Genomic DNA, 15,572 nt, shown 5'->3' with positions numbered 1-15,572 from the left:
GAAATCCTGAACGACAACCTCCTTCCCTCTGCCAGGAAACTGAAAATGGGTCGTGGATGGGTGTTCCAGCACGACAATGACCCAAAACATACAGCAAAGGCAACAAAGGAGTGGCTTAAGAAGAAGCACATTAAGGTCATGGAGTGGCCTAGTCAGTCTCCGGACCTTAATCCAATAGAAAACCTATGGAGGGAGCTCAAGCTCAGAGTTGCACAGAGACAGAAACCTTAGGGATTTAGAGATGATCTGCAAAGAGGAGTGGGACCAACATTCCTCCTAAAATGTGCGCAAACTTGGTCATCAATTACAAGAAACGTTTGACCTCTGTGCTTGCAAACAAGGGTTTTTCCACTAAGTATTAAGTCTTTTTTTGTTAGAGGGTTCAAAAACTTATTTCACTCAATGAAATGCAAATCAGTTGCTATCTTTTATTTAAAGTTATTTTTTCGATTTTCCTTTTGATGTGCTATCTGCCACTGTTAAACCTACCATTGAAATGATACTGTTCTGAGACTTTTCATTTCTTTGTCATTGGACAAACTTACAAAATCAGTGAGGGGTCAAATAATTATTTCCTCCACTGTATTGCAAACTAATATACAACAGTGGCAGATATAACCTGTACATTCCCGCCTAATCTACTTCAGTCTTATAGTCCCACCCCTATATTCTGATTGGCTGAAGTGTCTTCATAATAAAGGAGCCCTCAGCTATCAGCCCCTCCATCCATCTCTTAACTGATCTCCAGACATGATGTGTCTGATAGTTACATAGTTACGTTGGGATTAAAAAAGACCAAGGTCCATGAAGGTCAGCCCTTCCAAGTGATCCCAGCACCCACATACAGACCCATACCATACCCCGGTTTTTATAGCGCACCCTGCTGTCCCGGATAGTTCAATGAATGTCGCGCATTTCTGTAATAGATTACGGAAATGTGGGACATTCATTGAACTATCTGGGAAAGCGGGATGTGCTGGCTGAAGACAGGCGCTCCGGCTCCTTGTGCGGCTCCGCTCCTTATGCGGCTCCTTGTGCGGCAGCGACAGGCCCTTTTATAAGGTTGCGCCCCTGGGTACGTGTGACATCAATACGCACGGGGCGCAACCTTATAAAAGGGCCTGTCACCACCACATAAGGAGCAGAGCCGCAGAAAAAGGAGTGTCTATGGGGGGCACTGTGCATGGGGGTAATGTCTATAGGGGCAATTGGGGGCACTGTCTATGGGGGATACTGTCTATGGGGCACTGTGTATGGGGGTACTGTCTATGGGGGAAATTGGGGGCACTTTCTATGGGGGCATTGTGTATGGGGGTACCTTCTATGGGGGCACTGTTTATGGGGGTACTGTCTATGGAGAAAATTGAGGGCACTTTCTATGGGGGCATTGTGTATGGGGTACCTTTTATGGGGGCACTGTGTATTGGGCTACTGTCTGTGGGGAAATTGTGGGCACTGTCTATGGCGTCAATTGGGGCACTGTCTATTGGGTCAATTGGGGCACTGTCTATGGGGTCAATTGGGAGCACTTTCTATGTGGGGTACTGTCTATGGGGGGTACTGTCTATGGAGCACTGTCTATGAGGGTACTGTCTTTGGGGTCACTTTCTATGGGAGGCACTGTGTATGGGGCGTACTGTCTATGGGGGCACTGTGTATGGGGGGTACTGTCTATTGGGCCATTGGGGGCACTGTGTATGGGGGGGCAAAACTGGTACATAGTTATAACTCACTTATAACTGACTGCCTTCTCTCTATATTTGTATTTTAGATGTAGGAGTTGCTATATTGTTTTCCTTAGGTCGTACAGTATGAGGGTATAGCATATTTTGCGTCTTGAGTATTTTTTGGGAAAAAAATGGGCTGTGGTAATTGGGGTGTGGCCACAAAAGTGGGCGTGGTCAAAATGTGTCCCTCTTTTCATTTTTCAAATGTTTGGAGGTATGCCATACTGACCTATCTATCCACTCACATACAGACCCACACTGACCTATCTATCCACTCACATACAGACCCATACTGACCTATCTATCCACTCACATACAGACCCACACTGACCTATCTATCCACTCACATACAGACCCATACTGACCTATCTATCCACTCACATACAGACCCACACTGACCTATCTATCCACTCACATACAGACCCACACTGACCTATCTATCCACTCACATACAGACCCACACTGACCTATCCACTCACATACAGACCCACACTGACCTATCCACTCACATACAGACCCATACTGACCTATCTATCCACTCACATACAGACCCATACTGACCTATCCATCCACTCACATACAGACCCATACTGACCTATCCACTCACATACAGACCCATACTGACCTATCCACTCACATACAGACCCACACTGACCTATCCACTCACATACAGACCCACACTGACCTATCTATCCACTCATATACAGACCCACACTGACCTATCTATCCACTCACATACAGACCCACACTGACCTATCTATCCACTCACATACAGACCCACACTGACCTATCCACTCACATACAGACCCATACTGACCTATCTATCCACTCATATACAGACCCACACTGACCTATCCACTCACATACAGACCCACACTGACCTATCTATCCACTCACATACAGACCCACACTGACCTATCTATCCACTCACATACAGACCCACACTGACCTATCCACTCACATACAGACCCATACTGACCTATCTATCCACTCACATACAGACCCATACTGACCTATCTATCCACTCACATACAGACCCACACTGACCTATCCACTCACATACCAGACCCACACTGACCTATCCACTCACATACAGACCCACACTGACCTATCTATCCACTCACATACAGACCCACACTGACCTATCCACTCACATACAGACCCACACTGACCTATCCACTCACATACAGACCCACACTGACCTATCTATCCACTCACATACAGACCCACACTGACCTATCTATCCACTCACATACAGACCCATACTGACCTATCTACCCACTCACATACAGACCCACACTGACCTATCTATCCACTCACATACAGACCCATACTGACCTATCTATCCACTCACATACAGACCCACACTGACCTATCTATCCACTCACATACAGACCCATACTGACCTATCTATCCACTCACATACAGACCCACACTGACCTATCTATCCACTCACATACAGACCCATACTGACCTATCTATCCACTCACATACAGACCCACACTGACCTATCTATCCACTCACATACAGACCCACACTGACCTATCTACCCACTCACATACAGACCCATACTGACCTATCTACCCACTCACATACAGACCCACACTGACCTATCTATCCGCTCACATACAGACCCATACTGACCTATCTATCCACTCACATACAGACCCACACTGACCTATCTACCCACTCACATACAGACCCACACTGACCTATCTATCCACTCACATACAGACCCATACTGACCTATCTATACACTCACATACAGACCCACACTGACCTATCCACTCACATACAGACCCATACTAACCTATCCACTCACATACAGACCCACACTGACCTATCTATCCACTCATATACAGACCCACACTGACCTATCTATCCACTCACATACAGACCCACACTGACCTATCTATCCACTCACATACAGACCCATACTGACCTATCTATACACTCACATACAGACCCACACTGACCTATCCACTCACATACAGACCCACACTGACCTATCCACTCACATACAGACCCATACTAACCTATCCACTCACATACAGACCCACACTGACCTATCTATCCACTCACATACAGATCCATACTGACCTATCTATCCACTCACATACAGACCCATACTGACCTATCTATCCACTCACATACAGACCCATACTGACCTATCTATCCACTCACATACAGACCCATACTGACCTATCCATCCACTCACATACAGACCCATACTGACCTATCTATCCACTCACATACAGACCCACACTGACCTATCTATCCACTCATATACAGACCCACACTGACCTATCTATCCACTCACATACAGACCCATACTGACCTATCCACTCACATACAGACCCATACTGACCTATTCATCCACTCACATACAGACCCATACTGACCTATCCACTCACATACAGACCCATACTGACCTATCCACTCACATACAGACCCACACTGACCTATCCACTCACATACAGACCCACACTGACCTATCTATCCACTCATATACAGACCCACACTGACCTATCTATCCACTCACATACAGACCCACACTGACCTATCCACTCACATACAGACCCACACTGACCTATCTATCCACTCATATACAGACCCACACTGACCTATCTATCCACTCACATACAGACCCACACTGACCTATCCACTCACATACAGACCCATACTGACCTATCCACTCACATACAGACCCACACTGACCTATCTATCCACTCATATACAGACCCACACTGACCTATCTATCCACTCATATACAGACCCACACTGACCTATCTATCCACTCACATACAGACCCACACTGACCTATCTATCCACTCACATACAGACCCACACTGACCTATCTATCCACTCACATACAGACCCACACTGACCCATCTATCCACTCACATACAGACCCATACTGACCAATCTATCCACTCACATACAGACCCATACTGACCTATCCACTCACATACAGACCCATACTGACCTATCTATCCACTCACATACAGACCCACACTGACCTATCTATCCACTCACATACAGACCCACACTGACCTATCTATCCACTCACATACAGACCCACACTGACCTATCTATCCACTCACATACAGACCCACACTGACCTATCTATCCACTCACATACAGACCCACACTGACCTATCTATCCACTCACATACAGACCCACACTGACCTATCTATCCACTCACATACAGACCCACACTGACCTATCTATCCACTCACATACAGACCCACACTGACCTATCCACTCACATACAGACCCACACTGACCTATCCACTCACATACAGACCCATACTGACCTATCCACTCACATACAGACCCACACTGACCTATCCACTCACATACAGACCCATACTGACCTATCCACTCACATACAGACCCATACTGACCTATCCACTCACATACAGACCCATACTGACCTATCTATCCACTCACATACAGACCCATACTGACCTATCCACTCACATACAGACCCACACTGACCTATCCACTCACATACAGACCCATACTGACCTATCCACTCACATACAGACCCACACTGACCTATCCACTCACATACAGACCCATACTGACCTATCCACTCACATACAGACCCATACTGACCTATCCACTCACATACAGACCCATACTGACCTATCTATCCACTCACATACAGACCCACACTGACCTATCTATCCACTCACATACAGACCCATACTGACCTATCTATCCACTCACATACAGACCCACACTGACCTATCTATCCACTCACATACAGACCCATACTGACCTATCCACTCACATACAGACCCACACTGACCTATCTATCCACTCACATACAGACCCACACTGACCTATCTATCCACTCACATACAGACCCATACTGACCTATCCATCCACTCACATACAGACCCATACTGACCTATCTATCCACTCACATACAGACCCACACTGACCTATCCACTCACATACAGACCCACACTGACCTATCCACTCACATACAGACCCATACTGACCTATCTATCCACTCACATACAGACCCACACTGACCTATCCACTCACATACAGACCCATACTGACCTATCCACTCACATACAGACCCACACTGACCTATCCACTCACATACAGACCCATACTGACCTATCCACTCACATACAGACCCATACTGACCTATCCACTCACATACAGACCCACACTGACCTATCCACTCACATACAGACCCATACTGACCTATCCACTCACATACAGACCCATACTGACCTATCCACTCACATACAGACCCATACTGACCTATCTATCCACTCACATACAGACCCACACTGACCTATCTATCCACTCACATTACAGACCCATACTGACCTATCCACTCACATACAGACCCACACTGACCTATCTATCCACTCACATACAGACCCACACTGACCTATCCACTCACATACAGACCCATACTGACCTATCCACTCACATACAGACCCACACTGACCTATCTATCCACTCACATACAGACCCACACTGACCTATCTATCCACTCACATACAGACCCACACTGACCTATCCACTCACATACAGACCCACACTGACCTATCTATCCACTCACATACAGACCCACACTGAACCTATCCACTCACATACAGACCCATACTGACCTATCTATCCACTCACATACAGACCCACACTGACCTATCTATCCACTCACATACAGACCCACACTGACCTATCCACTCACATACAGACCCATACTGACCTATCTATCCACTCACATACAGACCCACACTGACCTATCCACTCACATACAGACCCATACTGACCTATCCACTCACATACAGACCCATACTGACCTATCTATCCACTCACATACAGACCCATACTGACCTATCTATCCACTCACATACAGACCCATACTGACCTATCTATCCACTCACATACAGACCCATACTGACCTATCTATCCACTCACATACAGACCCACACTGACCTATCCACTCACATACAGACCCATACTGACCTATCCACTCACATACAGACCCATACTGACCTATCTATCCACTCACATACAGACCCACACTGACCTATCCACTCACATACAGACCCACACTGACCTATCTATCCACTCACATACAGACCCATACTGACCTATCCACTCACATACAGACCCACACTGACCTATCTATCCACTCACATACAGACCCACACTGACCTATCCACTCACATACAGACCCATACTGACCTATCCACTCACATACAGACCCATACTGACCTATCTATCCACTCACATACAGACCCATACTGACCTATCTATCCACTCACATACAGACCCATACTGACCTATCTATCCACTCACATACAGACCCATACTGACCTATCTATCCACTCACATACAGACCCATACTGACCTATCTATCCACTCACATACAGACCCACACTGACCTATCTATCCACTCACATACAGACCCACACTGACCTATCCACTCACATACAGACCCATACTGACCTATCCACTCACATACAGACCCATACTGACCTATCTATCCACTCACATACAGACCCACACTGACCTATCCACTCACATACAGACCCATACTGACCTATCTATCCACTCACATACAGACCCACACTGACCTATCTATCCACTCACATACAGACCCACACTGACCTATCCACTCACATACAGACCCATACTGACCTATCTATCCACTCACATACAGACCCACACTGACCTATCTATCCACTCACATACAGACCCACACTGACCTATCTATCCACTCACATACAGACCCACACTGACCTATCCACTCACATACAGACCCATACTGACCTATCTATCCACTCACATACAGACCCATACTGACCTATCCACTCACATACAGACCCATACTGACCTATCTATCCACTCACATACAGACCCACACTGACCTATCCACTCACATACAGACCCATACTGACCTATCTATCCACTCACATACAGACCCACACTGACCTATCTATCCACTCACATACAGACCCACACTGACCTATCCACTCACATACAGACCCATACTGACCTATCTATCCACTCACATACAGACCCACACTGACCTATCTATCCACTCACATACAGACCCATACTGACCTATCTATCCACTCACATACAGACCCATACTGACCTATCTATCCACTCACATACAGACCCATACTGACCTATCTATACACTCACATACAGACCCATACTGACCTATCTATCCACTCACATACAGACCCACACTGACCTATCTATCCACTCACATACAGACCCACACTGACCTATCTATCCACTCACATACAGACCCATACTGACCTATCTATCCACTCACATACAGACCCACACTGACCTATCCACTCACATACAGACCCACACTGACCTATCCACTCACATACAGACCCATACTGACCTATCTATCCACTCACATACAGACCCATACTGACCTATCCACTCACATACAGACCCATACTGACCTATCCACTCACATACAGACCCATACTGACCTATCTATCCACTCACATACAGACCCACACTGACCTATCCACTCACATACAGACCCACACTGACCTATCTATCCACTCACATACAGACCCATACTGACCTATCCACTCACATACAGACCCATACTGACCTATCTATCCACTCACATACAGACCCATACTGACCTATCTATCCACTCACATACAGACCCACACTGACCTATCCACTCACATACAGACCCACACTGACCTATCCACTCACATACAGACCCATACTGAACCTATCCACTCACATACAGACCCACACTGGACCTATCCACTCACATACAGACCCATACTGACCTATCCACTCACATACAGACCCATACTGACCTATCTATCCACTCACATACAGACCCACACTGACCTAATCCACTCACATACAGACCCACACTGACCTATCCACTCACATACAGACCCACACTGACCTATCCACTCACATACAGACCCACACTGACCTTCCACTCACATACAGACCCATACTGACTATCCACTCACATACAGACCCACACTGACCTATCCACTCACATACAGACCCACACTGACCTATCCACTCACATACAGACCCATACTGACCTATCTATCCACTCACATACAGACCCATACTGACCTATCTATCCACTCACATACAGACCCACACTGACCTATCCACTCACATACAGACCCACACTGACCTATCCACTCACATACAGACCCATACTGACCTATCCACTCACATACAGACCCATACTGACCTATCTATCCACTCACATACAGACCCATACTGACCTATCCACTCACATACAGACCCATACTGACCTATCCACTCACATACAGACCATACTGACCTATCTATCCACTCACATACAGACCCACACTGACCTATCCACTCACAACAGACCCACACTGACCTATCCACTCACATACAGACCCATACTGACCTATCTATCCACTCACATACAGACCCACACTGACCTATCTATCCACTCACATACAGACTCATACTGACCTATCCACTCACATACAGACCCACACTGACCTATCCACTCACATACAGACCCACACTGACCTATCCACTCACATACAGACCCATACTGACCTATCCACTCACATACAGACCCACACTGACCTATCCACTCACATACAGACCCATACTGAACCTATCTATCCACTCACATACAGACCCACACTGACCTATCTATCCACTCACATACAGACCCATACTGGACCTATCCACTCACATACAGACCCACACTGACCTATCTATCCACTCACATACAGACCCACACTGACCTATCCACTCACATACAGACCCATACTGACCTATCCACTCACATACAGACCCATACTGACCTATCCACTCACATACAGACCCATACTGACCTATCTATCCACTCACATACAGACCCATACTGACCTATCTATCCACTCACATACAGACCCATACTGACCTATCTATCCACTCACATACAGACCCATACTGACCTATCTATCCACTCACATACAGACCCATACTGACCTATCTATCCACTCACATACAGACCCACACTGACCTATCTATCCACTCCACATACAGACCCACACTGACCTATCCACTCACATACAGACCCATACTGACCTATCCACTCCACATACAGACCCATACTGACCTATCTATCCACTCACATACAGACCCACACTGACCTATCCACTCACATACAGACCCATACTGACCTATCTATCCACTCACATACCAGACCCACACTGACCTATCTATCCACTCACATACAGACCCACACTGACCTATCCACTCACATACAGACCCATACTGACCTATCTATCCACTCACATACAGACCCACACTGACCTATCTATCCACTCACATACAGACCCACACTGACCTATCCACTCACATACAGACCCACACTGACCTATCCACTCACATACAGACCCATACTGGACCTATCCACTCACATACAGACCCACACTGACCTATCCACTCACATACAGACCCATACTGACTATCCACTCACATACAGACCCATACTGACCTATCTATCCACTCACATACAGACCCACACTGACCTATCCACTCACATACAGACCCACACTGACCTATCCACTCACATACAGACCCACACTGACCTATCCACTCACATACAGACCCACACTGACCTATCCACTCACATACAGACCCATACTGACCTATCCACTCACATACAGACCCACACTGACCTATCCACTCACATACAGACCCACACTGACCTATCCACTCACATACAGACCCATACTGACCTATCTATCCACTCACATACAGACCCATACTGACCTATCTATCCACTCACATACAGACCCACACTGACCTATCCACTCACATACAGACCCACACTGACCTATCCACTCACATACAGACCCATACTGACCTATCCACTCACATACAGACCCATACTGACCTATCTATCCACTCACATACAGACCCATACTGACCTATCCACTCACATACAGACCCATACTGACCTATCCACTCACATACAGACCCATACTGACCTATCCACTCACATACAGACCCATACTGGACCTATCTATCCACTCACATACAGACCCACACTGACCTATCCACTGCACATACAGACCCACACTGACCTATCCACTCACATACAGACCCATACTGACCTATCTATCCACTCACATACAGACTCATACTGACCTATCCACTCACATACAGACTCATACTGACCTATCCACTCACATACAGACCCACACTGACCTATCCACTCACATACAGACCCACACTGACCTATCCACTCACATACAGACCCATACTGACCTATCCACTCACATACAGACCCACACTGACCTATCCACTCACATACAGACCCATACTGACCTATCTATCACTCACATACAGACCCACACTGACCTATCTATCCACTCACATACAGACCCATACTGACCTATCCACTCACATACAGACCCACACTGACCTATCCACTCACATACAGACCCACACTGACCTATCCACTCACATACAGACCCACACTGACCTATCTATCCACTCAACATTACAGACCCACACTGACCTATCTATCGCACTCACATACAGACCCACACTGACCTATCTATCCACTCACATACAGACCACACTGACCTATCTATCCACTCACATACAGACCCACACTGACCTAATCCACTCACATACAGACCCACACTGACCTATCTATCCACTCACATACAGACCCATACTGACCTATCCACTCACATACAGACCCACACTGACCTATCCACTCACATACAGACCCACACTGACCTATCTATCCACTCACATACAGACCGCACACTGACCTATCCACTCACATACAGACCCATACTGACCTATCCACTCACATACAGACCCATACTGACCTATCCACATCACATACAGACCCATACTGACCTATCTATCCACTCACATACAGACCCATACTGACCTATCTATCCACTCACATACAGACCCATACTGGACCTATCTATCCACTCACATACAGACCCATACTGACCTATCCTATCCACTCACATACAGACCCATACTGACCTATCTATCCACTCACTAACAGACCCACACTGACCTATCTATCCACTCACATACAGACCCACACTGACCTATCCACTCACATACAGACCCATACTGACCTATCACTCACATACAGACCCATACTGACCTATCTATCCACTCACATACAGACCCACACTGACCTATCCACTCACATACAGACCCATACTGACCCTATCTATCCACTCACATACAGACCCACACTGACCTATCTATCCACTCACATACAGACCCACACTGACCTATCCACTCACATACAGACCCATACTGACCTATCTATCCACTCACATACAGACCCACACTGACCTATCTATCCACTCACATACAGACCCACACTGACCTATCTATCCACTCACATACAGACCCACACTGACCTATCCACTCACATACAGACCCATACTGACCTATCTATCCACTCACATACAGACCCATACTGACCTATCCACTCACATACAGACCCATACTGACCTATCTATCCACTCACATACAGACCCACACTGACCTATCCACTCACATACAGACCCATACTGACCTATCTATCCACTCACATACAGACCCCACACTGACCTATCTATCCACTCACATACAGACCCACACTGACCTATCTATCCACTCACATACAGACCCACACTGACCTATCCACTCACATACAGACCCATACTGACCTATCCACTCACATACAGACCCACACTGACCTATCCACTCACATACAGACCCATACTGACCTATCTATCCACTCACATACAGACCCACACTGACCTATCTATCCACTCACATACAGACCCATACTGACCTATCTATCCACTCACATACAGACCCATACTGACCTATCTATACACTCATATACAGACCCATACTGACCTATCTATCCACTCACATACAGACCCACACTGACCTATCTATCCACTCACATACAGACCCACACTGACCTATCTATCCACTCACATACAGACCCATACTGACCTATCTATCCACTCACATACAGACCCACACTGACCTATCCACTCACATACAGACCCATACTGACCTATCCACTCACATACAGACCCACACTGACCTATCTATCCACTCACATACAGACCCATACTGACCTATCTATCCACTCACATACAGACCCACACTGACCTATCCACTCACATACAGACCCACACTGACCTATCCACTCACATACAGACCCATACTGACCTATCTATCCACTCACATACAGACCCATACTGACCTATCCACTCACATACAGACCCATACTGACCTATCTATCCACTCACATACAGACCCATACTGACCTATCCACTCACATACAGACCCATACTGACCTATCCACTCACATACAGACCCATACTGACCTATCTATCCACTCACATACAGACCCATACTGACCTATCCACTCACATACAGACCCACACTGACCTATCCACTCACATACAGACCCACACTGACCTATCTATCCACTCACATACAGACCCATACTGACCTATCCACTCACATACAGACCCATACTGACCTATCTATCCACTCACATACAGACCCATACTGACCTATCCACTCACATACAGACCCATACTGACCTATCTTTCCACTCACATACAGACCCATACTGACCTATCCACTCACATACAGACCCATACTGACCTATCTATCCACTCACATACAGACCCACACTGACCTATCTTTCCACTCACATACAGACCCACACTGACCTATCTATCCACTCACATACAGACCCATACTGACCTATCTATGTGATGCTGGTATTTATGCTGGTAACATCCTACCTTTTGTATTACAGATACGATTCCATTAATGCTGATTATAGGTGGTGCAGTAGCACTGGTTGTGTTGTTATCACTGCTCATTGTTGCTCTCTGTATCCTGAAGTCCAAACACAAACAACATCGGACACAGAGCAGCCGGCGTGCAACTCTCTCGGAACCAGGTAAGCACTCACATGGATTTTTGGGAGTGACTGTGTGTAGGGCAAAAACTTAGGGGGTGATTTATCAATGTACCAATTCAAATTTTTATCACAATTCAATTTTTTTTTTATGCTCAAACTCCCAAAATTCAAGTTATGGCTCAAAAACTCACATTTTTGGTATTTATTTTTAGGGTACTCTAGTTAGCAAACTCAAGTACATCAGGAATTCAAGTTTTTTTATTCAAACAAGTTTTCCATATTAAGAAATAAGCGAGAATTGCAGTTTTTTTAAACATGAGTTTATTCGAATTAGAAAAACTCTTGAACTCAAAACTCGAAAATGTATAAATAAGCCTTTCTCTGTCTCATTCACATAGATCCAATACCAATACAGAACATTTAAAAAATGCAAAGAGGGAGAAGAATAAATGCTGAGCCCCTGATAGGAAATAAAGATACATTTGCCCTTTATAAGATTTAATCCAATGATATTACAAATGTTTGTACATTCTCCATAACATATCAGTATTGTCATTGTTGCTAGTTGCTAGGCAGCTATGAAGCTAAAGCCACATATGTTCCCAATGCCAGTGTTCAGCAGCACAAGCTATCAGACTAGTTACTGAGTAATACAAAGGGCATTTATCAGCAGTCGAGTTTTATTTTTATCTCCAATTTGGTCTTAAAAACTGAAATTTGAGTTATTTTTGAGAAAATGTCTAGTTTTTATTAAGTGCAAAAACTCGAATGCAAAACTTCACCATCTAAAAGCTTGCGAGTTTCTATAGAAGTCAATGGGAGTTCATTTAGGCAAAGTCAAGCCATATTCTTAAACTGGAATTTTTTGAGTTTTTAGAGCTCATAAACTGGAAAAATTTGAGATATTCAAGATTTCCTTATTAATAAATAAGTGACCATTCGTTATGCGAGTTTATTTGATTTAGGAAAACAAACTCAAAAATTGATAAATAAGCCCAAAAGTATTCAGTCTTATTGGCCTTCATATTACAATCAAAAAGACACAGCTTGCATGAGAAAGGCTCCCAGTATTAATATGGGCTCTGAGTGATCAAGGAGTGACAGAAGGACATTACTCCTCATAGCAGAGTCAGAGCCCCCCATTCTCATCATTACCATTTATAGGGTCAAAGGGCAAGAGAGAGATGATCGGGGCTCCCCCTGAGTATATCACCCTGCTATTCTTTACTATTTTTCTATATTTGTTTCTATTGGAAACAGCAGGTGTGGTAGGGGGCTCAGTTCCTATGGGGTAGGGGGCTCAGTTCCTATGGGGTAGGGAACTCAGTTCCTATGGGGTAGGGAGCTCAGTTACTATGGGGTAGGGAGCTCAGTTACTATGGGGTAGGGGGCTCAGTTCCTATGGGGTAGGGGGCTCAGTTACTATGGGGTAGGGGGCTCAGTTCCTATGGGGTAGGGGGCTCAGTTCCTATGGGGTAGGGGGCTCAGTTCCTTTGGGGTATGGAGCTCAGTTACTATGGGGTAGGGGGCTCAGTTCCTATGGGGTAGGGGGCTCAGTTCCTATGGGGTAGGGGGCTCAGTTCCTTTGGGGTATGGAGCTCAGTTACTATGGGGTAGGGGGCTCAGTTCCTATGGGGTAGGGGGCTCAGTTCCTTTGGGGTATGGAGCTCAGTTACTATGGGGTAGGGGCTCAGTTCCTATGGGGTAGGGGGCTCAGTTCCTATGGGGTATGGAGCTCAGTTCCTTTGGGGTATGGAGCTCAGTTACTATGGGGTAGGGGGCTCAGTTCCTATGGGGTAGGGGGCTCAGTTCCTATGGGGTAGGGGGCTCAGTTCCTTTGGGGTATGGAGCTCAGTTACTATGGGGTAGGGGGCTCAGTTCCTATGGGGTA

At 46.0% G+C, this 15,572-nt stretch overlaps 1 protein-coding gene across 1 annotated transcript in view; it reads left to right on the top strand.

Moving 5' to 3' along the window:
* LOC100497613 (Fc receptor-like protein 5) overlaps positions 1-15,572 on the top strand; it is a 46,242-nt gene that overhangs the window by 10,869 nt on the left and 19,801 nt on the right. The window contains exon 6 of the mRNA XM_012954266.3: positions 13,574-13,720. Within this exon, the coding sequence (XP_012809720.1) occupies positions 13,574-13,720 (147 nt within the window). The remainder of the gene's footprint in view (positions 1-13,573; positions 13,721-15,572) is intronic.

This window comes from Xenopus tropicalis, chromosome 8 (genome assembly GCF_000004195.4).
Source record: "Xenopus tropicalis strain Nigerian chromosome 8, UCB_Xtro_10.0, whole genome shotgun sequence".
Lineage (NCBI taxonomy): Eukaryota > Metazoa > Chordata > Amphibia > Anura > Pipidae > Xenopus > Xenopus tropicalis.
The sequence above is the reverse complement of the archived record's forward strand: the minus strand, read 5'-3'. Positions and strand labels throughout refer to the sequence as shown.